Here is a 26,192-nt window from a genome sequence, read left to right on the forward strand (position 1 = left end):
CACTGGGGAAGACGCCTGTATGGAGTATATGCACAGGGGGGCGTCAACAATGCAGCAGTAGCAGCAGCTTTGAGAATGCTCACCTCAGAGACATTCTGGGTCACAGTCCCGGGGCAGAGAAGAGTGCCTGTGGTCAGTCATAAGATTGCAGGGGCCCTGGTCACAATTTCAGGGCAGAAAGGAGTACTAACACTTATAGCTAGAGAGTAAATATAAAGACCAGAGTGCAGACAAGGAAAGTAATAACCACAGCTCTCTCCAGATCACACCCCCTTGGGAGCACCAAAAACTTGCAGTACTTCCAAAACATCTCTGGAAACAGCAGCCTGAAAAAGCCTGAAGCTTGGGGGAGCTAGGTGGCGCTGTGGATAGAGCACTGGCCCTGAAGTCAGGAGGACCTGAGTTCAAATCCAGCCTCAGACACATAACACTCACTAGCTGTGTGGCTCTAGGCAAGTCACTTAACCCTAAATGCCTCACACACACACACAAAAAAGCCTGAAGCTTGGGACAGTGCGTCTACATACCCAGGTGAATAGACTCCACCTTTAAGATAAAGTTCAAAGTCAAGAAATATACTGGAAAATGAGCAAACAGAAAAAAAAAAGAGCTTGACCATAAAAAGCTATTATGGTGGCAAGGAAGATCAAGACACGAATACAGAAGAAGACAACAATGTGAAAACAGCTACAACCAAAGCCTCAAAGAGAAATCTTAGTTGGACCCAAGCCCAACAAGAATTCTTGGAAGAGTTAAAGAAATAAGAGTTGTAAAGGAAATATTGGGAAAAGAAATGAGAATGATGAAAGAAAATTATGAAATGAGAATTTACAGCTTGGTAAAAGAAGCACAAAAAATACTGAAGAAAATAACACCTAAAAAAATAAAAAAGAATTGATCTAATGGTAGAAGTGGCACAAAAATTCACTGAAGAAAAGAACTTCTTAAAAAGCAGTATTGGCCAAATAGAAAAAGAAATACAAAAGCCCACTGAAGAAAATAATTCCTTAAAAATTAGAATTGGAGGGGCAGCTAGGTGGCGCAGTAGATAGAGCTCCAGCCTTGGAGTCAGGAGGACCTGAGTTCAAATCCGGCCTCAGACACTTGATACTTACTAGCTGTGTGACCCTCGGTAAGTCACTTACCCCCAACTGCCTCACCAAAAGAGAAAAAAAATTTAGAATTGGGCAAGTAGAAGCTAATGACTCCATGCAACATCAAGAAACAATAAAACAAAATCAAAAGAATGAAAAAATAGAAGAAAATGTGAAATATCTCATTGGAAAAACAACTGACCTAGAAAATAGATCAAGGAGAGACAATCTAAGAATCACTGAACTACCTGAAAGCCATGATCAAAAACAGGTTCTAGACATCATATTTCTAAAAACTATAAAGGAAAACTGCCCTTACATCTTAGATCCAAAGGGTAAAACAGAAATTGAAAGAATCCACTGATCACCTCCTGAAAGAGACTCCAAAATGGAAACTCCCAGGAATATTTTATCCAAATTCCAGAGCTCCCAGGTCAAGGGGAAAATATTGCAAACAGTCACAAAGAAACAATTCAAATATCATAAATGTGACTGTGAGTGGGATGAGCTCACCCATAAAATGGAAGGAGACAGCCAAATGGATAAGAAACCAAGAATATAACAATCTGTTTTATACAAGTGACACACACTAGAAATAGAAAGACACACACAGAGTTTTTTTTAAAAAGGGGGGGGCTGAAGCAGAATCTATTATGCTTCAGCAGAAGTTTAAAAAAAATCAAGGATAGTAAGCATGATCTCAAACAAAGCAAAACAAAAAAAAAGACCTAATTAAAAGAAATAATCAAAGGAAACTACATTTTGCTAAAAGGTACAATGAAGTAATATCAAAATTTTTTACAGTAAGTTTCTCTGATAAAGGCCTCATTTCTCAAATATAAATGAGTCAAATTTATAAAAAAAAAAAAAGAGCCACTTCCCAGTTGGTAAATGGTTAAAGGATATAAACAAAGCTATCTATAGTCATATGAAAAATAAATGCTCAAAATCAGTATTGATTAGAGAAAGGCAAATTAAAACAATTCTGAGGTACCACCTCATATTTTTTCAGAAATGACAAATCAGGGCAGCTATGTGGCACAGTGGATAGAGCACTGGCCCTGAAGTCAGGAGGACCTGAGTTCAAATCCAGCCTCAGACCAAACACTTGACACTTAACTAGCTGTGTGACCCTGGGCAAGCCACTTAACCCCAATTGCCTAAAAAAAAGAAAAAGAAAAAGAAAAGAAAATTATACAGAAATGACAAATGCTGGAGGGGTTGAGGGAAAATAGATATACTAATAAACTGTTGGTGGAGTTAGGAATTGGTCCAATCATTCTAGAGAACAATTTGGAACTATGCCCAAAGGGCTATAAAATTGTGCATGCCCTTTGACCCAGCAATACCACTTCTAGGTGTGTATCACAAAGAGATCATAAAAATGGGAAAAGGACCCAAATGTACAAAAATATTCACAGCAGCTGTTTTTGTGGTGGCAAAGAATTGGAAACTGAGGGGATGCCCATCAACTGGGGAATGGCTGAGCAAGTTGTGGTATATGAATGTAATGGAAAACTATTGTGCTATAAGAAATGATGAGCAGGTGGACTTCAGAAAAACCTGGAAAGACTTAATATGAACCGATGCTTACGGAAATGAACAGAACCAGGAGAACAGTGACACACTGTGCGATGACTGACTGATAAACTTGGCTCTTCTCAGCAGTGCAAGGATCTAAGACAACTCCAAAAGACTCAAGATGGAAAATCCAGAGAAAGAACTATGGAGTCTGAATGCAGATGGAAGCATACTGTTTGCTCTCCTTTTCCTTTGTTGTTTTGTTTTATTGCTTCATTCTTATGGTTCCTCACATTAGTTCTAATTGTTCTTTACATCATGACTAATGGGAAAATATGCTTAATATGAAAGTATATGTACAGCCTATATCAGGTTGCACACCATCCTGGGGGGAGGAAGGAGAGAAAGGGGGAGAAAATTTAAAACTCAAAATTTTATGGAAGAGAATGTTGAAAACTAAAAATAAATAAATAATTTTTTTAAAAAACCGTGCAGACTCTTTGACCCAGCAATACCATTACTAAGTCTATATCTCAAAGAGATCAAAGAAAAAGGAAAACAACCTACATGTTCAAAAATATTTATAGCATCTTTTGTTGTGGTGGCAAAGAACTGGAAATTGAGTAGATGCTCATCAACTGGGGAAGGGTAAAATGAAAATAGAAAGAAATCGCTAATCACTTTGGGGAAACCCCAAAAGTGAAGAATGTCTTAGCCAAAATCCAGAGGTTCCAGGTCAAAGAAAAAATACAGCAAATATCCAGAAAAAAAGAGTTCAAGTATCAAAGAACTACGGTCATATTTGCATACAATATAGCAGCTTCTAAATAAATGAAAGGAGCCTTAGAATACATAGTCCAAAAGATATAGGTTTACAATCAAGAGTAACATCCTGGAAAGCTAAGCATAGCCCTACAGGGACCTTTAATGGAAAAGAGCACCTTTAAAACATTCATGATAAACACATAAGAACTGAACAGGAACTGTGAAATGCAAACATAAAAAATCAGAGAAACCCAGAGAGTTAAATGTATTTGGGCAATTGGAAGGGGATATATGATGATAAAAAATGAGTATTCTAATACAAGAGTCTTTTCAAAATCTCAGTGTCATCAAAGGGTATTAAGGGAGTTAATTAACATAAAAGCAGACCTGGTAGTGGATCCATTCTGTTCTGAGAGTTTTAAGAGAGAAAAGAAAAGATAGGTAAAAGGAATATACTAGTGTAGAAAGGAGGAAGAAGAGGATGGAATCTACGATTTCTCATCATTGAGGTATGTGAGGAGAGTATGCAAACACAGAGAAAGGGGTGGCGAGAATGAGCATCAGATTAACCTCATTCTTGTTGGAACCATACAAAATAGGGTTGAACATTGAACATACACATTCTTATATGTTCACACGTACACACTACATCAAACTCAATGGGGAAAAAAGCAGGGCTGGAAGAGGAGATTAATAAAGGAAAATATGAGAGAGGGAATTATGCTGGTTTCCTAGGCTACTCAGGATATCTCGGGGTAAACCCTGAGAGCTGGGAGATGGTTTTCCAGTATCTAGCTCATGAACCCCCACTGCTACATTTATCCTAATATCAATTAATATCAATTAGCCAGCAAGATTTAATTAACTTTTAGAAATAAGTATTACCTAAGGTGGATAGTAAGGAGAACTAATACAAAACAAACTAAAAAATTAAATTAAATTAAAACAACTCTGAGGTGCTACCTCATACCTATTAGATTGGCTAATATGGCATAAAAGGAAAATGACAAATGTTGGAGGGAACGTGGGAAAATTGGGATGGCAATGCACTTTTGGTGGAGTTGTGAACTGATCCAACTGTTCTGTTAAACCATTCTCCCACAAGTACATACAGGACCCAGGAGATCATGGGCTCTGGCTTAGATTACAAAAGGTGATAAAAACAGCTCCTAGAAGTCCCTTTGTTGGAAGTCCTTACCTCCCCTTCATGGGATCTTCAAAAAATTCCTCTTAGGCATGGTTTAGATTTCTGTTGGGCTCCTTGTAAAATCCCAAAGCCACCTTTACTCAGTGTGGCTAGAGGTTTCTCACCTCCCAATGCAGACACTACCAGCAGCTATCCTAGAGATGCTGCTAGGATCTGATGGAAAGTCCAAAATCCAACAGAACTTTTGAAGGTCATCATCTTCCTTAGTTCAAGGAGACAAGCTCTTCTCCTCCCCCTTAACGACTCCCTCTTAAGGGGTTGGTTTGAAAGCTCGAATTCCAAGTGAGCCTTCTATACAAGTTTTTTAAATTAGCCTTTTATACAAGTCCCATAGAGTGTGGCTAAATTTCTTTAGTCAATCTCAGTATGTGTCCTGTGTAGCACTTTAATTCCATTTTCTCTAATACCTTTCATGCCTTCTAAATTCATCAAGCACCTCTACCACCTAGCTTATAAGCCTGTGATTGACTGATTGATTCAATAGTGGTGTGTCCAGGCCTTGTTCACAACTAGTTCATACTTCTGATTGACTAATTGAATCAAGAGCCCTGGGCCCTTGGTAATTAATGAGGCAGGAGTATGGGAATGCTCTTGTTAACAACAATAAAAAAAGAAAACAGAGGTTATACATGTGCAGTCATATAAAATATAAAAAAATCTATATTAGCCATGTTGCAAAAGAAAACACAGACCAAAAAAACCTCTCAAAAATGAGAAAAATAAAATGTATGATTCAATCTGCATTCAGATTCCATCAGTTCTTTCTCTGTAAGTAGATAGTATTTTTCATCAGAAAAAAATTCATTTCATTTCATAACTGTCTTGTATCAATGTATTGTTGAGAACAGTTAAGTCAGTCACAATTGTCCAATATTGCTGTTACTGTGTATAATGATCTCCTGGCTCTGCTCACTTCATTTTGCATCAGTTCATATATGCCTTCCCAGGTTTTTCTGAAACCACCCTGTTTGTCATTTCTTATAGCACAATAGTATTTCATCACAATAATATAACACAAGTTGTTCAGCCATCCCACAATTAATGGGCATCCCTTCAATTTCCAATTCTTTTTCACCACAAAAAATCTGCTATAAATATTTTTGTACACATAAGATCTTTTCCTATTTCTTTGATCTCTTTGGGATACAGACCTAGGAGTGGTACCATTGGATCAAAGGGTATGCACAGTTTTATAGCCCTTTGGGCACAGATCAAAATTCTTTTCCAGAATGGTTGGATCAGTTCATAACTCCAGCAAGAGTGTATTAGCATCCCAATTTTCCCACATCCCCTCCAACAGTTGTCATTTTTCTTTTATGCCATATTAGCCGATCTGATAGGTGTGAGATGGTACTTCAGAGTTGTTTCAGTTTGTATTTTTTTTTTGGCTAGGCTATGGGGGTAAGTGACTTGCCCAGGGTCACACAGGTAGTAAGTGTTAAGTTTCTGAGGCTAGATTTGAACTCAGGTCCTCCTGACTCCAGGGCCTGTGCTCTATTCATTGTGCCACCTAGCTACCCCTATAGTTTGCATTTTTCTAATCAATAGTACTAGGTGGCACAGTGGATAGATGCTGGACCTGGAGTCAGAAAGACTTAGCTTCATGAATTCAAATCTGGCCTCAGATACTTACTAGGTGTGTGACCCTGGACAAGTCACTTCACTCCATTTACCTTAGTTTCCTCATCTGTAAAATCAGCTGGAAAGGAAATGGAAAATCACTCTAGAATCTTTACCAAAGAAAATCCCAAATGGGGTCACAAAGAGTCAGACATAACTGAAAATGACTGAACAATGAAAAATCAATAGTGATTTAGGTCATTTTTCCATATGATTATAGATAGCTTTGGTTTCTTCTTCTGAAAACTGCCTGTTTGACTATTTATTAATTGGGGAATGATTCCTATTCTTATAAATTTGACTCAATTCTCTTTATATTTGAGAAATGAGGCCTTTACCAGAGAAATTGCCTGTGAAAATTTTCCCCCACTTTCTTGCTTTCCTTCTAATATTAGCTGCATTGGTTTTGTTGATGCAAAACCTTTTTAATTAAATGCAATCACATTTATCTGTTTTATATCCTATAATGCTATCTATCTCTTGTTTGGTCATAAATTGTTCCTTTATCCATAGATCTAACAGGTAAAGTATTTACCATGCTCCCCTAATTTGTTTATGATATCACCGTTTATTTCTAAATCATATACTCATTTTGACCTTATCTTGATATATGGTACAAGATGTTGGTCTATACCTAGTTTCTGCCCAATTGTTTTCTAGTTTCCCCAGAAATTTTTGTCAAATAGTGAAATTCTTTTCCCAAAAGCTTGGATCTTTATGTTACTATGGTAATTTGCTACTATGTATTGTGTAACTAATCTATTGTTTGCTCAATATTTTAAAAATTACAATACTACCTAAATTAATTTATAAATTTTGTAACATACCAGCCAAATTACCAAGGTAATATTTTATTGAAGTAGACAAGTCAGTAACTTCATTCAGAGGAACAAGAGGTCTAGAATCTTAAGGGAGATAACAAAAGTATAAATGAATGTGGTAAAGCATCACCAAACCTTAAAGTATTATAAATCAGTAGTCATCAAAATAACTTGGTCCTCATCAAAAGTGGAAGAGCATATCAGCAGAACAGCCTATGTAAGCAAAAAAGACAGAAGCAACCCAAGCAAAACAGCAGCCCAGCTTTAACAAACCCAAGAACACAAATTCCTGGAAGCTGGGCTCCCTTTTAGAGAACTGGAAAGCAGCTTGGCAGAAATTAGGTGGAGACCAGCACACTAGACCTGGGAGGGACCACAGAGGCTGCCTAGTCCAATCCTTTAATTTTATAGAGAAGTAAACCAAGGCCTAAAGAGTTTAGGGAAATTGACCACCTTATACCAAACTAAGCTTAAAGTGGATGCCATATTGTAATTCATAAAAGGTCATATCACAAAAAAAATTAGAAGAGAACAGCTACATCTATAGCCAATACAAGAATCCATAACTAATCATGGGACAAAGGAGAGCATAAAAGATAAAATGGAAAATTTCAGTTACATAAATTTTTAAAAGCTTTTGTACAAGTAAAATCAATGAAGATAGAATAAGTAGAGAAATCATAGGATAGGAAAAAACTATCAAATATCACTGATAAAAGTCTGGTATCATTTTGTATGACTTTTTTGTATAATGGGTATAGATTTCTTGCTTTCTCACTAGATAGGGGAGGAGCAGAGAGCAGGATGTGAGAATATGGAATTGAAAATAAAAATAAAATTTAAATTAAAAAAAAGTCTGGTATCCAAGATATATAGGGAATTGACACAATTATATTAACACCAAAAGAAATTCCTCAATATATAAATATAGGAACAAACAGTCCAAGTTTAGGTCAAGATAGATATAAGGCAAAAAAACAGCTTTTGAAAGGAGAAATATAGTGGGGCAGCTAGGTGGCACAGTGGATAGAGCACCAGCTCTGGATTCAGGAGGACCTCAGTTCAAATCCGGCCTCAGACACATAACACTTACTAGATGTGTGACCTTGAGCAACTCACTTAACCCCCATTGCCCAACAAAAAAAAGAAAAAAAAAAGAAAGGAGAATTATAAACTATAACCAACCATTTGAAAATTTGGCCCCAAATCACTAAGAGAAATGTAAATTATTAAAACTTTGAGGTTTTACCTTACAACCTACAAATTGATAAAGATGGGGGAAAAAACCCAAACCCAGGGATGGTTGATGTTGGAAGGACTGTAATAAGACAGGCACTGTCCCTAAAGATGTGAATTAGTTCAACAGTTTTGATATCAATTTGGAATTATGCAAGTGAATTAACTAAGAGGTAAGAAGGATTCTTCATCATTTGTCTTTTGGTATTGTTACTGGTCATCACATTGATCAAAGTTACTAAGTCTTTCAAAGTTATCTTTTACAACACTGTAGCCAATTCATAAATTGTTCTCCTTGTTCTATTCCTGTCACCCTGCATCAGTTCATACAAGTCTTCCCAGGTTTCTCTGAATCTATATTTTTTAATAATTTCTTACATCACAATAGTATTCCATTATATACATAAAGCACAATTTATTCAGCCATTTCCCAGTTAATGAGCTCTCATTTTGTTTCCACTTCTTTGCTGGGACAAAAAGAACTGTTATAAATATTTTTGTACATAATGGGTCCTTTCCCTCTGTCTTTCATTACTTTGGGGTATAAGCCTAGTAGTGGTATCACCGAATCAAAGGGTATGCACAGTGTTTTCCAGAATGGCTATACCATTTGGAAGGTCTTTTTCCAGAAGTGACCATGTTCTAAAGACAAAAGAAAATAGAGGCTGTGTAATATTGTGGAGACGGTATATAGATCAGAAGGTCTAGACTCAAACCCAATTTCTACTTCTTGCTAGCTATGTGACCTTAAGCGATTCCCTCTTCCTCTCTGGGTCTCAGTTTGCCCTCTGAGGAATGGAATTACCACTCTATAAGAAATGATGTGCTCTTTTCACTCCCAGCTCAACTCACTCTCTGCCTTCTCATTAGCTGTACCCAGGTATCCTTTCCTGCCACCCCCCGATTTCCTGCTCCCTTCTATGTGCTATCTTCTCCCATTAGAAGGTTAGCTCCTTGAAGACAGAGCCTGTCTTTTTTGTATGATTTTGTATTTCCTCCTCCCCCTTAGCACTATGCCTGACCCATAAAAGCACTTAATAAACACTCTATCTGATGAACAAAGAGAAACATGAGGAAGGCTTAAATGAACAGACACAAGATGGAATAAGCAGAACCAGGAAAATCATATCCACAATAATTGTAGCAATGGAAATGCAAACAACAACAGCAAAAGCAATGGAGATAAATTCTATGAAATTAAAACGACCAGGATTGGCCCAAAAGAGACGTGATGATGTTCCTCGAGATATGAGGGACTGTGCGTGTGGAACAGTGTATGTGATGCTGGATTCTATCAATGTGAGTTTTGCTAACTGTTTTAACTTGTTCTTTGTTTTAAGGGATTTCTCCCTGGGAAATGGAGGTGATAGAAAAACAAAGGGTGAGAATGATTTTTAAGGTCATAGCACAGAAGACCTAGATCTCACCTCGTCGAACGCCCTCATCTTAAGGAGGAGGAAACAGGCCTAGAGAGGGGCTTGCCATATGAGAGCCATGGTGGAGATGTGTGCTTCCTTTTTATGTCTCTGGTCCAAATAGTAGGAATGGGGCTGGGATTGGAATCATTCAACTGAGGAAATTTCACAGGTTGGGGGTGGGGGCCGTGAGATGGAGTGAAAAACAAGAGCAGGATGGATGCTGTTAATAGGTGCCTTGGGAGTTGGGGGGGAGACAAGGAAGCTGGCTCTTGCACAATATGCAGTAAGGAGCCACCTTTATTCACTTTTCTATAACCTCATGCTACTTTCACACGATTAGTCACAAAGGCTGAGGCACAAACCCCAGAGCTACCAGAGAATATGTTTAGTCCAATATCCCACGCCCAGCAGTGACTACCAACTGCTGATTTTCTAGAGAAAATAGCTTCTAATGCAGTAAGGCCAATTGGCTGATCCTTCTTTCAGAGGGAGGCTCCTTTTATATCCTGGCAGGAGATTGCAGAACTTCCCTGAAGCATTAGCTACGATTACCCTTATCACTGCTGTAGCCGGAATGGCTAAAAATGCTATTAATGGTCATAAAATTATATACTCCTTTCTTAAGTCCCAGCATAGCATTTAACTCCATAACCTCATGCTGGCAGTGAATCTCCACAGGTCGACTTTCTGTGGCATCAAGGAGCACTTCATTTCATTAGTTCTAAATTCACTGCCCTTTAATTTCACTGAGCAGCCCTCTGACTCTTTTATTACGGGACAGTGGAAGAGAAGGACTAGCCAGAGTTCTCATTATGCCTTTCATAATTCTGATTATGCTAAAGAGGCTCCTCTCTCCATTCTGACTTAATTTAAATACTCTCAGTCCATAGTTTTCATCATATGATAAACCCCAATCTTTGTGATCACTACCCTCCTGACAGCTTCACCTTACTAGGCTAAGACAAGGATGCAAAACCTAGAGGAGCAATTGAATTCCATAGACAGTGATGGATGCCATGCCTACTGCCCTTGGGTTGTGTGATGGGGCAGATTCACTGACAAACTTCCCAGATATTTCCAGCCATGTAGTGGCCCAGACCTAAAAGGATCTGTCACTTTGAGATGATGCAGAAAAACCTTTTGCAAAGATTAGTAGGGTGCTTGTTAGTTAAAAGAAGAGTTAACTTTTGATTGATTGCTACCTCCAGCTAGCATCAGAGACTACTAACGAGGGGTTGAAGGTGAGTTGACTCTACACACACACACACATACACATACACACACACAGAGCCTTCCAGCACCCTGGCAACTAGAATCTTACGGCAGCTAGAGTAAAGGGACTCCACAAGGTGACCTTACCTACATGTCCTGGCTGACTTTTCTGCTTCATGTTTCCTCTCTTGAGCAGATGACCAAGTATAAACCTCAAAATGGGTACATCCAAGCTTGGATGCAACCTTGCGAGTCTGAGGGGTCCATTGAATAAAGCTGGCAGGAGGTAAGTGAAGTGACTTCACTAGATGAGATAACCACTGAGAAGAGGATGAGACCAAGATCCTGGTCCAGCTCTTCAAAATACAGGGACACTGAGAGAGACAGTGTGGAGCTGAGGTGAAATGTAAAATACCTAATCAGTCTTGCCAAAGGCTTTCCCTTTTGATGAGGTCGGATCATCAGCCTCCTAGCAGATTTTAACAATAGCTGTAAGTTACTGAGTTCTATTGGAAGTCATTCTGTTTGTGAGTACTATGAGTCTTTTTTATTTAGTATTACTTTTGTATATAGGAATTAAAATATCTGTCCCATTCTTGATTCATAAGTGCCTTTTTACTCCCTGTTCGGAGAGACGTAGGCACAAGCCACAGCTGTAAGCTTCAAATAACTGTCCCTGGGATCCTGGGGCGGGGATTTAATAAGCCAAAGAGTGTGAAAAAGGAGACCCACCTCTACTTTCATTAGAGGACAAACCTGATCAGCCTACATGCCTCAGTCCAGAATAGAGCACTCCAATTCTCCAATCCCTTAGCTTCAGCAGTGGTTTCCTTAATGTTCCACAAATACTACATTGTGAGACATAGGTAATCCACTGGTTGTTTTTGCTTAACTATTTTGCTTTCTTTCTAGGGAGTGCTTAGTTCAGGGGAATCAAGGGTAAGGTATATCTAGAAATGACAGCGATACAAGAACAAAAGATGTAAGTAGCCTCTTCCCTCTTTTTAAGAGATGCAAATAAAGTTAGGTATGAGAGAGATGGTCCTTGTAATAGAGGAAACAAGGAAAGCTTCCTGAATGGCCTTTAAGTTAGGTTTTAAAGAATAGGTAAAAACCCAATAGTTGAGAAGAGAGAGAATGTCTCAGGCCAAGGGACAGTGCAGTATAAGCAAAGGCATAGGAAAGGGGGAAGTTAAGAGTGATCAGGATGTGCAGAGAGTGGTCCAGTTTAACTTGAGAGCAGAGTACATAAAGGAGAATATGGGAGAGAAGTCTGCAAAGACAGGATAATTCTAGACTGTAAAGGACTTTGAATGATGGACTGAGGAATGTGAGCTTTACGTGATAGGGAGCAACAGGGAGCTAATGAAAAATTCTGAGCACTTAGGATGGCATCACCAAATTTTCTCAGTCCACTCTCTCATATTCCATGTATTTTGACTTCCTAATTTGGTGTGGTCCCTGCTCTGGAAACCAGTCTTCCCTTCCATTTTAGCACTTGTCTGAATCTAGCCAGGATCTTTTCCCCCTGCTTGTTCTACTTCCAAATGATTTCCTGCTTCCTTAACCCCAGGCAGAGACCACCACCAGTCACTATTAATGCACGGGAAGCAGACTTTCTTTTTTTTTTTAATTTTGATTAATTTTAGATTTTTTAAATTCCAAACTCACCAAATTCCAAATAAATTAACATTTCCATATAGGCAGTAGAACAGAAAGAGGATTTTACTTCAAACCTCTATTACTTGCAGTTTTCTTTGCTTTTTAAATATTTCATAAGTTCAACACATAATTTCTACAAGTGTCCTGCTCAGGCACTTTTGAGGTTTGCACAAGGTCACTACGATGATAGGTATCCTTCCAACTATAAATGCAACAATCACATGAAATAGAATTTTTGTTCCTGTCACTTCCCATGGTGACTCAAGCCCACACTAATCTCTCCCTTCCTTCTCCAGCTCCTGGTGCACTTGTGTCTGCACTAACCAATGATCATTTTTATTTTGTTTTTTCATTTTGTTGTTCCTTAATTGCTCCCATAATACTATTTATATTATATATTATATTAATTATATATTATGTGTTATATAATAAAATATATATTTATTATGTAATAAATTATATATTTATTATATATTATTCTCTAATTGTTTTATTTGTATGTATTTTTTCTCTCCAACTAGATTATATGCTTTTTACAGATAGGGACTGGATCTTCTGTTATCTCTCTGCCTCTTTCCACCCCCTCAATTTCCTTACACAGGGTTTAATTCAACAAGCATTTAATTTAAGCACCTATAGATACTGAGGGCCCACAATACTTGTCATCAAGAAATATAACACCCTAAAAGGCACTTAAGATGTCTACCAATAAATATGATATGAGGTAGGATGTCATAAAGACATAGGTCTTGTGGGGTGGGATGGGGTGGGGAATCTGTGGCCTCCTAGGTCTTTGGGTATGGTCTTCTGATTGAGTCCACATTTTACAGAGCAAATCCTTTTATCAAGGGGATTTGTTCCATGAAATTTGGATTCAAAGGGCCGCACTTGAGGACCTAGAGAGCCACATATGGCCTTGAGGCTGCAGGTTCCCCATCCCTGGTAGGACAACAATGGAGGCACTTAATAAATGTTTTTGAGTTTCAAAAGCCAGTCAAAATGCTCTAAGAACGTTTAGAGAGTGCAACCAAGATTAGGAGGGAAGTAGAAAACTGGGAAAGAATTTTTACAACCAGTGTCTCTGATAAAGGTCTCATTTCTAAAATATATAGAGAATCAAGTCAAATTTATAAGAACACAAATCATTCCCCAGTTGATAAATGGTCAAAGGATATGAACAGGCAGTTCTCAGATGAAGAAATTAAAGCCATCTGTAGTCATATAAAAAATGCTCTAAATCGCCATTGATTAGAGAAGTGCAAATTAAAACTATTCTGAGGTACCACATCACACCTATCAGATTGGCTAATATGACAGAAAAGGAAAATGATAAATGTTGGAGAAAATGTGGAAAAATTGGAACACTAATGCATTGTTGGTGGAGTTGTGAATTGATCCAACCATTCTGGAGAGCAACTGGGAACTATGCTATAAAATTGTGCATACCCTTTGATCCAGCAATACCACTTCTAGGGCTGTATCCCAAAGAGATCATAAAATGGGAAAAGGACCCACATATACAAACATATTTATAGCAGCTCTTTTTGTGGTAGCAAAGAATTGGAAATTGAGAGGATGCTCATCAATTGGGGAATGGCTGAGCAAGTTGTGGTATATGAATATAATGGAATACTATTGTGCTATAAGAAATGATGAGCAGGCTGACTTCAGAAAAACCTGGAAAGACTTGTATGGTCTGATGCTGAGTGAAGTGAGCAGAACCAGAACATTGTACACAATAACAGCCATGCTGTGTGATGACTAACATTGATAGACTTGGTACTTCTCAGCAATGCAAGGATCTAAGACATCTCCAAAGGCCTCATGATGGAAAATGCTATCCACATTCAAAGAAATAACTATGCAGTTTGAATGCAGATTGAAGCATACTATTTGCTATTTTTTTCCTTCTGTTGTGTTTCCCTCTTTCTGGTGGTTCCTCCTATTAGTTCTAATTCTTCTTTACAACATGACTAATGTGAAAATATGTTTAATAGGAATGTATATGTAAAGCCTCTATCAGATTATGTGCCGTCTTGGGGAGGGAGCGGGGGAAGTAAAGGGAGAAAAATTTTAAACTCAAAAGCTTATGGAAGTGATTGTTGATAAATCAAAATAAATTAAGAAATACCTTTTGGGGGAAAAAAAGAAAGTTTAGAGAGGAGGAGCAGATCGCTTTCAGGGGGAAATATGAGGGAAGTCTTCATGGAGGAGGTGACCCCTGAACTGGAACTTGATGTAAATGGAAGGATTTCAATGGTCAGAAATAAGAAGGGAGTATGTGTTCCAGGCAAGGGGAACAGCTATTTTCTTTTTTTTACTGGAAAATAGTTTATTGTAGGTGGAGCAGGCTAGTTGGATATAGTTTCGAGAAGTTCCATTTTTGTCAGCAACATTCAAAGCATCATAGTCTGGGGCAAGTTGAACACAGGCCTTCTTCTCTTCATCAGGCCAGATCAGTGTACTGGCCTCAGCCATGTGAATGTCATACGGTTTCTTTATTGCCTTCTTGATCTGATGTTTGTTGGCTTTCATATTTACAAGGAATACCAGGGTGGTCTTGTCCTTAATCTTCTTCATAGCAAACTCAGTGGTCAAGGAAAAGCCAATGATGACAGAGTGACCCTCAAGCTTCTTTCTCATGGGGGTCCTTTCCCAAGGGTATTTGGTCTATCTTCAGAGCAAAATGGCCTTGGATTGCCAGAAGGGATCACCTCCTTTTGGTGGCTTCGTACACCCTTCAACAGTGCCTTCTTGGCCTTCGACTTGGCTTCTGTCTTGGATGAAGGGGAGGTAAGGAAGGGGGAACTGCTTCTTTCTTCACCTTCAGTGCCATAAAGGATAAATGACTTGCCCCCGTCTATGAAGCAAGTGAGTTTCAGAGCTGGGAAGTGAACCACATCTTTTTGACTCTAAGCAGAGCAGATGATCTGCCAAGTTATACTACTTTTAACCCATTTTGTGCCTCCTCTAGCACTTATCACAGTTCTGTGCACTCAATGGGTGCTTAATAAATGTCAGATGAATGAATGTTACCACCATATCTCACCTGTAAAATAAGCCCAGGGAGCAAAGGACAGAGACTTTCCAATAGAGTTATATTATATTATATATAACTCCAGTGAGTTACAGTATTCTAGCTGAAGCACAGAAAGCTATGTCTCAGGTCAATGAGCTAAACAGACTGAAGACAGAAGGGAATGCCCTTGTTCTAGAAGCCAGTGGGGCTGGTGACAGGTGGAGCATGATGGCTAAGACCGGGAAAAACCCTTCACAGAAACTGACCTTTTCTGCAGGACAGCAACAAATTCGGAGAGCCGGTCTCTTTCTACCTCAGCAGATTGCAAAAGGGTCTTGAACTCCATTATCTGCCCCTGACTCCTTTTCAGTTCTGTAGAGTCCATCTCTGAAGGCCTACCAAAAGCAGAAGGATCACAGAATCTTGGAGCTGGGAAATACTCGTGGTCACTTCAGGGGAGACTGAGCTGTTTTAAGGTCACCCTAACGAAACCTCACAACCACAGACAGAGATGGAGATGAGGGACTCCAGCCTCTTGGGTGTGGGCACTGGATTGGGAGTCACAGACTCCGGAGGGACCTCCAAGGCCAACTAGTCAATTTGCGCTCTCCACAGCATACCCGACAAATGGTCTCTGTCTGAAGACCTCCAGTTATGATTAACTCACTCTATCCCAAGACAGATGGCTCTAAGGTAGCAAACCTGCCTCTCAGGTGCTTCTAGTTAATCTCTCTTCATTTGTCATCAAACAGGTGGTTTTGCTTATTTATTACCTTTGCCATCTTGGGCAAGTCATTTCCTTCATAGGAATCAGTTTGGCTTTGTCTTTCCCTTACCTCCATCATGGACTTTTAGAGCCAAAAGGAAGCTTTGTTCAACACCATCGTTTTTTTTTTTTTACTATGAAACTGAGGTCCAGAAAAGGGGCATTACTTGCCTAAAGTCACACTACAAAGTAGCAGAACCAGGGCTAGAACCTAGATCACCTGAGTCTTAGCACAGCATTCTTGCTCTGTGCCGTGTTACCTATTCATCCATAAAATGAGGGGGCTGGAAAAAATAATAATAAAATAAGGGGGTTCGACAAGATGCCCTGAACAGTCCCATCCCACTCTTAGTCTTATAATGCTATTGGACAGATGAGGAACCTGAGGTCCAGGGTAATAAGGTCACACAGCAAATTAGTGTCAGAGCCAGGACTAGAACCCACCACATTCTGTGCCCACCAGAGCATTGAGGATCTCTGATAAGTGACCTCTCCAATCCAGGCTTGACTCGTTCTCAAGCCTAGGAGCTCCAGCCCCACTCCTGGCATGAAGCCAATCAGGGAGAGAGGCACCAAGGCCCACATTTTGGTACTTGAATGGTCCATCTTGTCATCCGAGTGGGTACTTCCTCACCTCATGGAAATCCCAGCCCCTCCATGCCTAGTTTTATGCAAAATGTTCCAGGTTTTCGCTTGGTTCTTTTAATATTTCTGAGACAGAAATGTAGAACTTGGGCTGCCTATTGTCCCTCACTGACACTACGACTGAACCATCCCTTCTTTTGGTCTTAATGTGTTCTTGCTGAACCTCTTATTCATGGGTCATCACTGATAACATGGTGCAGCCTATCTGTACCCTTTTCATAACTTTTCATGGCCATTTAGGACATTTGCAAGTTTTATTCTTCTGAGTTCACAGTGTTGCATGATTCACAGACACACGATATCACCAAGAGAAGACTGGTGTTAAGAGAGATGGACTTTTGTGGTTTGGGATCACTAAAAGCCCTTACAGTTTTCCTAATACAATACAGTCCAATCTCCTACCACTCAACTCTAGGCTCACCTATCTGTCCTAGTTAGACACCACAGATTGACCTGATGGGGCACCCATCCTGCAGTTTGGGCAATATGGTTTTATCCATTTTGTTTTCCATTGTAGATGGTAAATGATCTCTTTCTCATGGCTATGAATTTCCCTGAGTCACTTGTAGCATTCTAGATCTCAAAAGCAATTAGTACAATCTCACCTGTGAATAACAGCATTTGGAGAACCTCACCCTAAATAGGTCATCCCATTTATATTTTGACTTTACCCAGGACATCTTCCATGCTACTGGCACATACCTTTTCATCTGTTAAATGAGGGGGTTGGACTAGATCTTCTCTAAATCTTATCACTCTGTAATTCTCTGTGGGCCACCATGCCAATTAAGAAAGCAAAAAGTGTGAAGTATGTACTTGACAACAAATGGAAAAGATTGCTTATGACATTGCTTATAATACTTCCGCTGGAGAACATTTAGAGAAGAATAAACATTTATGGCTAAAAACTAGTAGAATCAGCCAAGGGTGTGGTTTAAATCTAAAATTAAGTGTTATCACAAAAAAACCCAAGGCTAAACAGACAAGGTGGCTCAGTGGTTTGAAAATATTCATTAATATGACATGAAAGTCCCAGGTGAGTAAACAACATAGGATGGGAAATGGGGATTTGTTTGGCAGCCATTGAAGAGAAATTCTCCTCTTTCGGAAGAGTGGGATAGAGAAAAGAGAAATTCTCCTCTTTCGGAAGAGTGGGGGTAGAGAAAAGAGCCCTAGAACAGAAGTCAGGAGACCTTGGTCCAAATACCATCTCTCTCATTTATTAGCTCTGTGATCTTAGTTAAGCTATTTCAGTTTCCTCGGTCTTCATTTCCTCATCTGTAAAATGAGGATAGAAACACTAGCACCAACTACTCCCCAGGGCTGTTGCAAGGTTTAAAGGACTGTTGAAATGTCAACTGTTAAAGTGGAAGGGAGGACCTTAGATCAAATCCCTTTTCTGCCACTTTAGTTTCCCTGGACCTCAGTTTCCTCATCTTCAAAATGGGGGTGCATAATCCCTGCACTGTCTGCCTGGATGGGGCTTTTGAGATTATAGATGGGAACGCACTTGGGAAGCTGCAAAGCAGCAGGTTAATGGAAAGAATCATAGTCATTATGAGGACCTACCTTCGAGGTGACACATTAGGGCTGGGGAGGGAGGGCTGAGTGATTGAAGATTCCACCAGGGTGTGCCCCAGGCTGCTCACCGTTCTGCATGAAACAAGAAAGGTCTTTCAGGAAGACTGAACATAAGCTCAGTCAGAAACTGGCTGAGCAGAAATCCAAGGGAGCCACAGTGACAAGTCTATTTCCAGAGAGTGTAAACCAACTTCTTGGCTACTGCTGAACTCTCTCAGTATTTTTGGACCCATACCCAAAGCATCACCCCAAGATCACTAGAAGCATGTAATTAGAGTTTCACACTTGTTTGAGGCACTATTTCAGAATTCCTGATTACTCAAAACTAGATGCAATCATAATGGCAACAATATCACTTCCATACTTCAAGGATCCATCATTACCTAGTAGAGTGGTGTCCACTGCGCCAACACCTCTAAATCCTTACTTCATGACTTATAGCTGGAAAAAAAAAATCAACACTTTCTGGCCAATCCTCTAAATAATGAGTCTCTCTGCATTTTGATAGGCTGCTCTTCAGACAAAAGACTTACAGTCCACTACTGGCACCGTATCCAAATCCTTTCTGGGTAAGTAGAACCTGACACAGCTGCACTCCACTGCCATATAACCCTTGAGAACCCAAAGGCACCACCATGCCATGGGCAGCCACCTTAGGAAGAAGTATAGCACTAGCATGGAGAATAATTAAATGGATTCTCTGTTTCAGATTCTTAGAAGCAGAGGCACTGAAAAGTCAACCGTGCAGCTATTATTAAAGTGAACTGTAATAGACACATTCCTAATGTAATAATGTCTGTGTTTAAATGGGTCCTTCCTACAAATGCAGAGATAATGTAATAAGAAGTAGCCATACATTGTATAAGAAATGCCGCAGTCATCTTAAAATGGCATTTGTGGTTTTGGATAGCTGGCAGGAAACAATATCCTTCTGAATAATTGATATTCATTGCAAACATCTCAATTGCATGCCTCTTACCGAGGAGCTCCAACCCTCCCAATGTGATCTCCGGCTGATGCAGGCGGTTTGAGTAGGTTAAAGTTTGGCTCCTCGATAAACTTGGAAGACAGTGAGCTGCCATCCATTAAATTGGAGTCCTCACTTCGATCTTTATTCTGAAGATGCTGCAGTTCGGAAAAAAAAAAAAAGGAACACAAGCGTGATTTGATAAAGCTGTGGAACCCAAGCATTCAAAAGCACAGAAATGAATTGGAGCATTCTTTATGAACCTTATTTCAGATGCCTCAAAGAATGCTCCTGTGAGCCCTCTACAAGGATATAATTAAAAAGAAAGGGGGTGGGGGAAAGGTCTCTCTGTACAAAAATGTTCTTCTGTGACTTTATTTGTTATGGCAAAACAAAAACCAAAAAATCCCTGTAAACAAGCTATGTAGAAAACACTTGGAAAAGGGTGGCTGAATGAATTGTGCTATTTAGAATCATATCATTTAGAGATGGAAAAGCTTTTTAAAATTATCTAATACAACCTCATTTTTTCCCCTGGAGAAGGAAACTGAGGCTTTGTGAGCTTCAGTGGGCTTACCCAGAGGTCATGCAAGCAACAGGACAAACTGACCTCACCAACCCTAAATCGAGCTGTCTTCTGACCACCCCCAAAGTAATGGACCATTACTGTGCTGTAATGACAAATATGAAGAATACAAAGAAATATAGGATGTTAAGAAGTTATGCAGAGCAAAGAAATCAGAATGAACAATATACACAGCCACTGCAACTGTGTTAATTATACTTATGTTAGTTAGCTGACAAAATACAAAAAGAAAATGCACAGAAGAAAAGGAAGTCAGAAAGGGTCCTAGAAGCAAAAGGACATTTTTGTTATTATTTTGCTAAATTTAGCATACACATCAAAAAGTCATAAAGAAATAAAGAAGATTCTTTTCAGCAGAAAGGAAAAGTGAGCTTGGCTTCATGAAAATGCCTCTTGCATAATAATGATATCTAATAATGCCTCCCTTCATGCCAGTAAATCAGATGGCCTAACAGTGTTAGACACTGAAAGCTCCTAAAACAGATGTGCAGTTTCTACTTTGAGCCATTCACTTTAAATCCTTAGACCCTCAGAAAATTACCATATCAGACTGATTCAGCTGGGGTTTATAAACTTGCAGGGCACTGTGCCTAGCTCTTTAGTTCAGCCTTTTCCTGATCTGGAAATGATGGTCCCTTTTAGAGATGAGTGCTGTATATTGATTTTGTGTTATGTCCCTTTGTGTTGGCCCCGGGCCTCCCCATTTCCTAAGCTTGAAAGGTAGATGATGCATCTGTTACAAATTAAATAAGTATGCTGATGTGCCCAAGTGGTCAGCCTTCCAGGACGGCCCAGGAGAGGCCTCCACAGCAGGGAATGGTGGCGGCAGCTTGGAGCCGGCCAGCCGTGGTCCTCTGGCCCAAGCTTCTCTAGAACCCTTCCTTTCTGCTCTTGATCAGGGGCCAAGAGAACTGAGGATTGGAAGACAAATGGTAGAGATCACAATCAGTGTTAATAAAAGAACAACAGCACAACTTGCTTGCACTAAAAAGCCCGGTATGTGCCCTCAATCTCCCTTTTCCATGTAAAGATTGTCTAATCTTCCCAACATAGCAGAAAGAACAGAGAGAGTGTGGCCTAATGGATGGAAAGCTGGCTTCAGAATCAGGAAGAACTGGGTTCAAGTCCTCCTGCCTCAGACACATCCTGGCTTTGTGACTGGACAATTCACTTCTCATTGAAAGCCTTCCCAGGCAGCAGGCCTCAATCTGCTTTGCTGGAGGGCACTTCCTCATTTTTTTTTGTTTAGTTGTTTTCAGTTATATAGGACTCTTTATGACCCAATTTTGAGGTTTTCTTGCCAAAGATACTGGAGTGGTTTGTCATTTCCTTCTCCAGCTCATTTGACAGATGAGGAAACTGAGGCAAACAGGGTGAAGTGACTTGCCCAGGGTCACAAAGCTAGTAAGTGTCTGAGGCTGGATTTGAACTCAGGTCTTCCTGACACCAGGCCTGGCACTCTGTCCACTGCACCACCTAGCTGCCCTCACTTCCTCATTAGGAGTTCTCTGTGCTCTTGGAACCACAGGTATGGCTCAACAACAAAACCAAAAAAATTACAAAGAACACTGGACTTGGAAATCAGGTGACCTGGCTTAGAACCCTGCAATGACACTTGTTATACAGCCATGGGAAAGTGATTTGATCTCCTGAGCCTCAGTTTCCCAGTCTTAAAATTGGGGTGACTACCTACCTCATTGTAGTTATGAAGAAAATGCTTTGTAAACTGTCCCTAGTCAACAACAAACATTTATTAAGCACCTACTATGTGCTAAGCACTTGGGAATACAAAAAAAAAAAAGAAGCAAAAGACAGTCCCCACTGAGCTCACTATCCAGTGGGGAAGCCAACATTAGACAACTGTGTACACACAAGATCGAGATAGGGTAGACAGAAGGCAATTTCAGAAAGAAGGCACAAGCGTTATGGCGGGCCAGGAAGTGAGATGAAACGAAATGAAAAAGTGTCAACATGCACTGGGATAGCCCTTCCATAGAGCTTTCCCAGTGGGCTGTATATCTGAGATGGAGAATACAGGTGGACAAGGAGTCGGGCCCAGAGATGAAAAGGAGGGAGAGAATAGGCTGGATTGTTTTTGGCAAATTGCAGAGCTCCTTTGCTGATGCTTCCCATGAAAGCAACTGCCATCTTGATGCTAACGTTCGCCTGGTTTGACAATACAGCAGCAAAGCCTGGAATACAAATGCCTCTGAAAAACTGGAACTGAATATCACACAGAGGACAAGGAAGAGGCAGGTACGTGGTAGATCCAAGCACATTGTTCCATATAGACAATGAGGGACTCCAGAGAAGGATGGGAATAAGTGACATTAGCAAAGAGTATACGAGGAGAAGATGCTGAGGTGGGGGTCAACGCTGGGGGAAGACAACAGCCAGAGGTTCCACGGATACCCTTGGAATGTCAGGAGAAGGTGAGGATGGCCCCCAGCAGGTTGGATGGACTTCCCTGTGGTGATCTAAGAACAGAGGCAGATGATCAGGTGAGGATGAGGTAGGGTCTACGTCACTGGAGAAAACTCTCAAACTTAGGTGAACACGGAGCTCTCTGAGAATGTCTGCAAAACTCTGAGACTTACAAAGCGCTTCCTCTACAACAACAGTATGAACCAGATAGTATAGATATTGATGAGAAAACTGAAACCCAGGAAGGCGACATGATTTGCTCTAGGTCAGTTAATGATCAGTTAATAAGTGTCTGAGTCAGAGCCTCAACCTTCTGACTCCAAGTCCAGTGTACCTTCCGCCACACTTTCCCGCCTTGCTCAGCTTCTTGGCGTGCCTGTCTCAGTGAAGAACACCATGATGACTTACCCTATCCTAGAACTGACGGGTTTCTTCCTTCCCCTAGTCTGGCCCTACCACCACCAGCAGCTTTGCCCCTAGCTCATAGGGGATAATGGAAGATAAAATGGCAGAGTTTAAACTGGACACACTTGAGCTCTGGGTTCTACTACTCAACCTTCTACTCCCATTTGCTGCTACCTAACTTTGCTGAGGGGAAAAGCCTCTGGAATCCACAGGCACTATCCAGGGGTGCACTGGAGCTAGCTCTTACTAGCTCAAGGGGGCCAATTGTTAAAATTTCAATGTGAGTATTTATAACTCTAAAACTGGCAAATGCTACAAACCAGAACTTTATTGTTTTGTCGATTTATAGATTTAAGATCGTGATGGAGAAACTGTTAATGATACAGATTAAAATTTAAAGTGTCATCTGCACTTTTTTTTTTCAGAGAGCTGGTAGTTAAATACCTACCAGCACACCCCTGGCATTATCTGACACAGCCCAGGTGCTGTCAGAAAGTCACCACCAGCTAGCATTCAGCAATTGTGAACTAGTGGTAAACACGACGCAGTAGGATTTAACGAAGTTAGTTCTTATAATCTCTGAGTTTCAGCTCTGACATTTCCTGTCTACGTAATGAGCTCATGACCAGCAGGTCTCTTCACCTCTAAGAGGCAAAGCTGCTTCATCTCTAAAATGGATCTAATACTGGTACTACCTATTTCCAAGGGTAGTTGGGAGGAAAATGCAGCATAAACCAAAAAGTGCTAGGAAGGGTGGCCTGTTGTCAGTTACTGTTTGGGTATTTGTGACTTTGGGCCTTCGGTGCTTCACTGGGGCAAGACCTGCATGACCCCCAGAGCCCTCAAGGACAGCCTGATCTGGCAGGCCCTCCCAAGAGGGAAAGGTTTTGAAGAGACCTAGCAAAGAATGCTCATCAGCTGAAGACCAGCCTGACTAATCCAGGAGCTCATCACCAAAGGTTGGCCACTGGGGATAGCTGCAAACCAAGAGCATGAGAGGGGCAATGCATTCCCACAGAACGAGTACTGGTGGTGGTGTCTGAGGACCTGGGTTCAAACTCTGGCTGCTAATCACCATGAGGATAGCCAGAAGTTTTCTGGCTCTCAGCTTCCTCATTCCCGAAGTTAGAGAATTGAACTAGACCAGGGATGGGGAAGGTGCGACCTCAAGGCCACATGCGGCCCTCTAGGTCCTCAAGTGTGGCTCTGTAACTGAATCCAAAGTTCACAGAACAAACCCTCTTAATAAAAGGATTTGTTCCCTTTGACCCAGCAATAGCACTTCTAGGGCTGTATTCCAAAGAGATCATACAAATGGGAAAAGGACTCACATATATAAACATATTTATAGCAGCTCTTTTTGTGGTGGCAAAGAATTGGAAATTGAAGAGATTCCCATCAATTGGGGAATGGCTGAACAAGTTATGGGATATGAATGTAATAGAATATTATTGTGCTATAAGAAATGATGAGCAAGTGGACTTCAGAAAAAACTGGAAAGACTTGTATGGTTTGATGCTGAGTGAAGTGAGAAGAACCAAGAGAACATTGTACATGGTAACAGCCATGTTGTGTGATGACCAACTTTGATAGACTCAGCAACGCAAGGATCTAAGACATCTCCAAAAGTCTCATGATGGAAAATGCTATCCACATCCAAAGAAAGAACTATGGAGTTTGTATTTATTTTATTTTATTATTATTTTTTTTTTAGGCAATTGGGGTTAAGTGACTTGCCCAGGGTCACACAGCTAGTAAGTGTTAAATGTTTGGTCTGAGGCCGCATTTGAACTCAGGTCCTCCTGACTTCAGGGCTGGCACTCTATCCACTGCACCACCTAGCTGCCCCAAGAACTATGGAGTTTGAATGAAGATCAAAGCATACTATTTGCTCTTTTTTTCCCTTCTGTTGTGTTTTGTTTCCTCTTTCTGGTGGTTCCTCCTATTGGTTCTAATTCTTCCTTACTACGTCACTAATGTGAAAATATATTTAATAGGAATGTATGTGTATAGCCTTTTTCAGATTGCACACCATCTTGGGAAGGGAGGGGGAGAAAAATTTTAAACTCAAAAGCTTATGGAAGTGATTGTTGATAAATCAAAATAAAAAATAAAAGGATTTGTTCTGTAAAACTTGGACTCAATCAAAAGGCCACACCCAAGGACCTAGAAGGCCACATGTGGTCTCCCGGGGTCGAAGGTTCCCCACCCCTGATACTAGACTCTCTGACACACTCATAATTAACTAATTCAATTTAGTCCAACAAGCATTTCTTAAGCAGCCACAAGATGTAAGGCCCTAGGCATGGGGAACACAAACTTTCAAACAGCTTGCATTCCACTGGGATATACAATGTGTCAACAGAAAGGTACATACTCTGACTAATTTGAGGAGTACTGTTAACCAGGAGGCAATACCTGTCAATCGATCATCTGTGGGAGAGGAGGGAGAATCAAGTACTGAGGAGGTCTCTGAGCTTGTACACCTACGTTACTAGGAGAATTGTGCGACCCTCAACAGAAACAGGGAAGGCTATATAAGGGGCAAGTTTGGAGGGGAGAGAATGAATTGATTCTGTTTTGGACATGTTGAGTTGGAGAGGCCTTTGGCATATTCAGGTGGAGATGCTCAGCAGGTAGTCGGTTATGTAAGACTAAAGCTCAGGACAGAGCCATGGGGGGTCGGGAAGGAGGGTGTATCCACACTGATGAAATCCTGCATCTTTTGAAAAGATTGATCTTATCTCCCCAATTAGATTATACACTTTAAAAAAATGTACACTCTAAGCAGAGCCAATAAAACAATATACACAATATTATGACAATGGAAATGGAAAGAACACACCAAAAAAATCAGAAGTGAATATAACAAAATTATAAAATCCATGCAGAACTTGAATGAACAGAGAGGCAAAGACAACCCCAATCCAAGTCTTCGCATATTTTCAGACTTTGTCAGTGTGTTGATCAGGTGTGCTGATTTTGTCTTCTTTTTCTTTCCTTTTCTGTCTTAAAAAAATAATATTTGTTATATGGGATGGCATGCTGGGGAAAATTGTGGTGAAGTAAAACACAGAAGTCTTCAATAAAAACTTATTTTTTTTGTTTTTTGTTGGGTTTTTTTTTTTGGCTAGGCAATGGGGTTAAGTGACTTGCCCAGGGTCATACAGCTAGTGTTACAGGTCTGAGGCCACATTTGAACTCAGGTCCTCCTGAATCCAGGGCCAGTGCTCTATCCACTGT

At 40.3% G+C, this 26,192-nt stretch overlaps 1 protein-coding gene across 1 annotated transcript in view; it reads right to left on the reverse strand.

Moving 5' to 3' along the window:
- The window catches only part of CCDC13 (coiled-coil domain containing 13), a 123,379-nt gene that overhangs the window by 31,028 nt on the left and 66,159 nt on the right, over positions 1 to 26,192 (reverse strand). The window contains exons 11-13 of the mRNA XM_020999130.2: positions 19,547 to 19,692; positions 18,556 to 18,639; positions 15,842 to 15,970 (exon numbers count right to left, since the gene is read on the reverse strand). Of these exons, the coding sequence (XP_020854789.1) occupies positions 15,842 to 15,970; positions 18,556 to 18,639; positions 19,547 to 19,692 (359 nt within the window). The remainder of the gene's footprint in view (positions 1 to 15,841; positions 15,971 to 18,555; positions 18,640 to 19,546; positions 19,693 to 26,192) is intronic.

This window comes from Phascolarctos cinereus, unplaced genomic scaffold (genome assembly GCF_003287225.1).
Source record: "Phascolarctos cinereus isolate Bilbo 61053 unplaced genomic scaffold, phaCin_HiC Scaffold_4;HRSCAF=312, whole genome shotgun sequence".
Lineage (NCBI taxonomy): Eukaryota > Metazoa > Chordata > Mammalia > Diprotodontia > Phascolarctidae > Phascolarctos > Phascolarctos cinereus.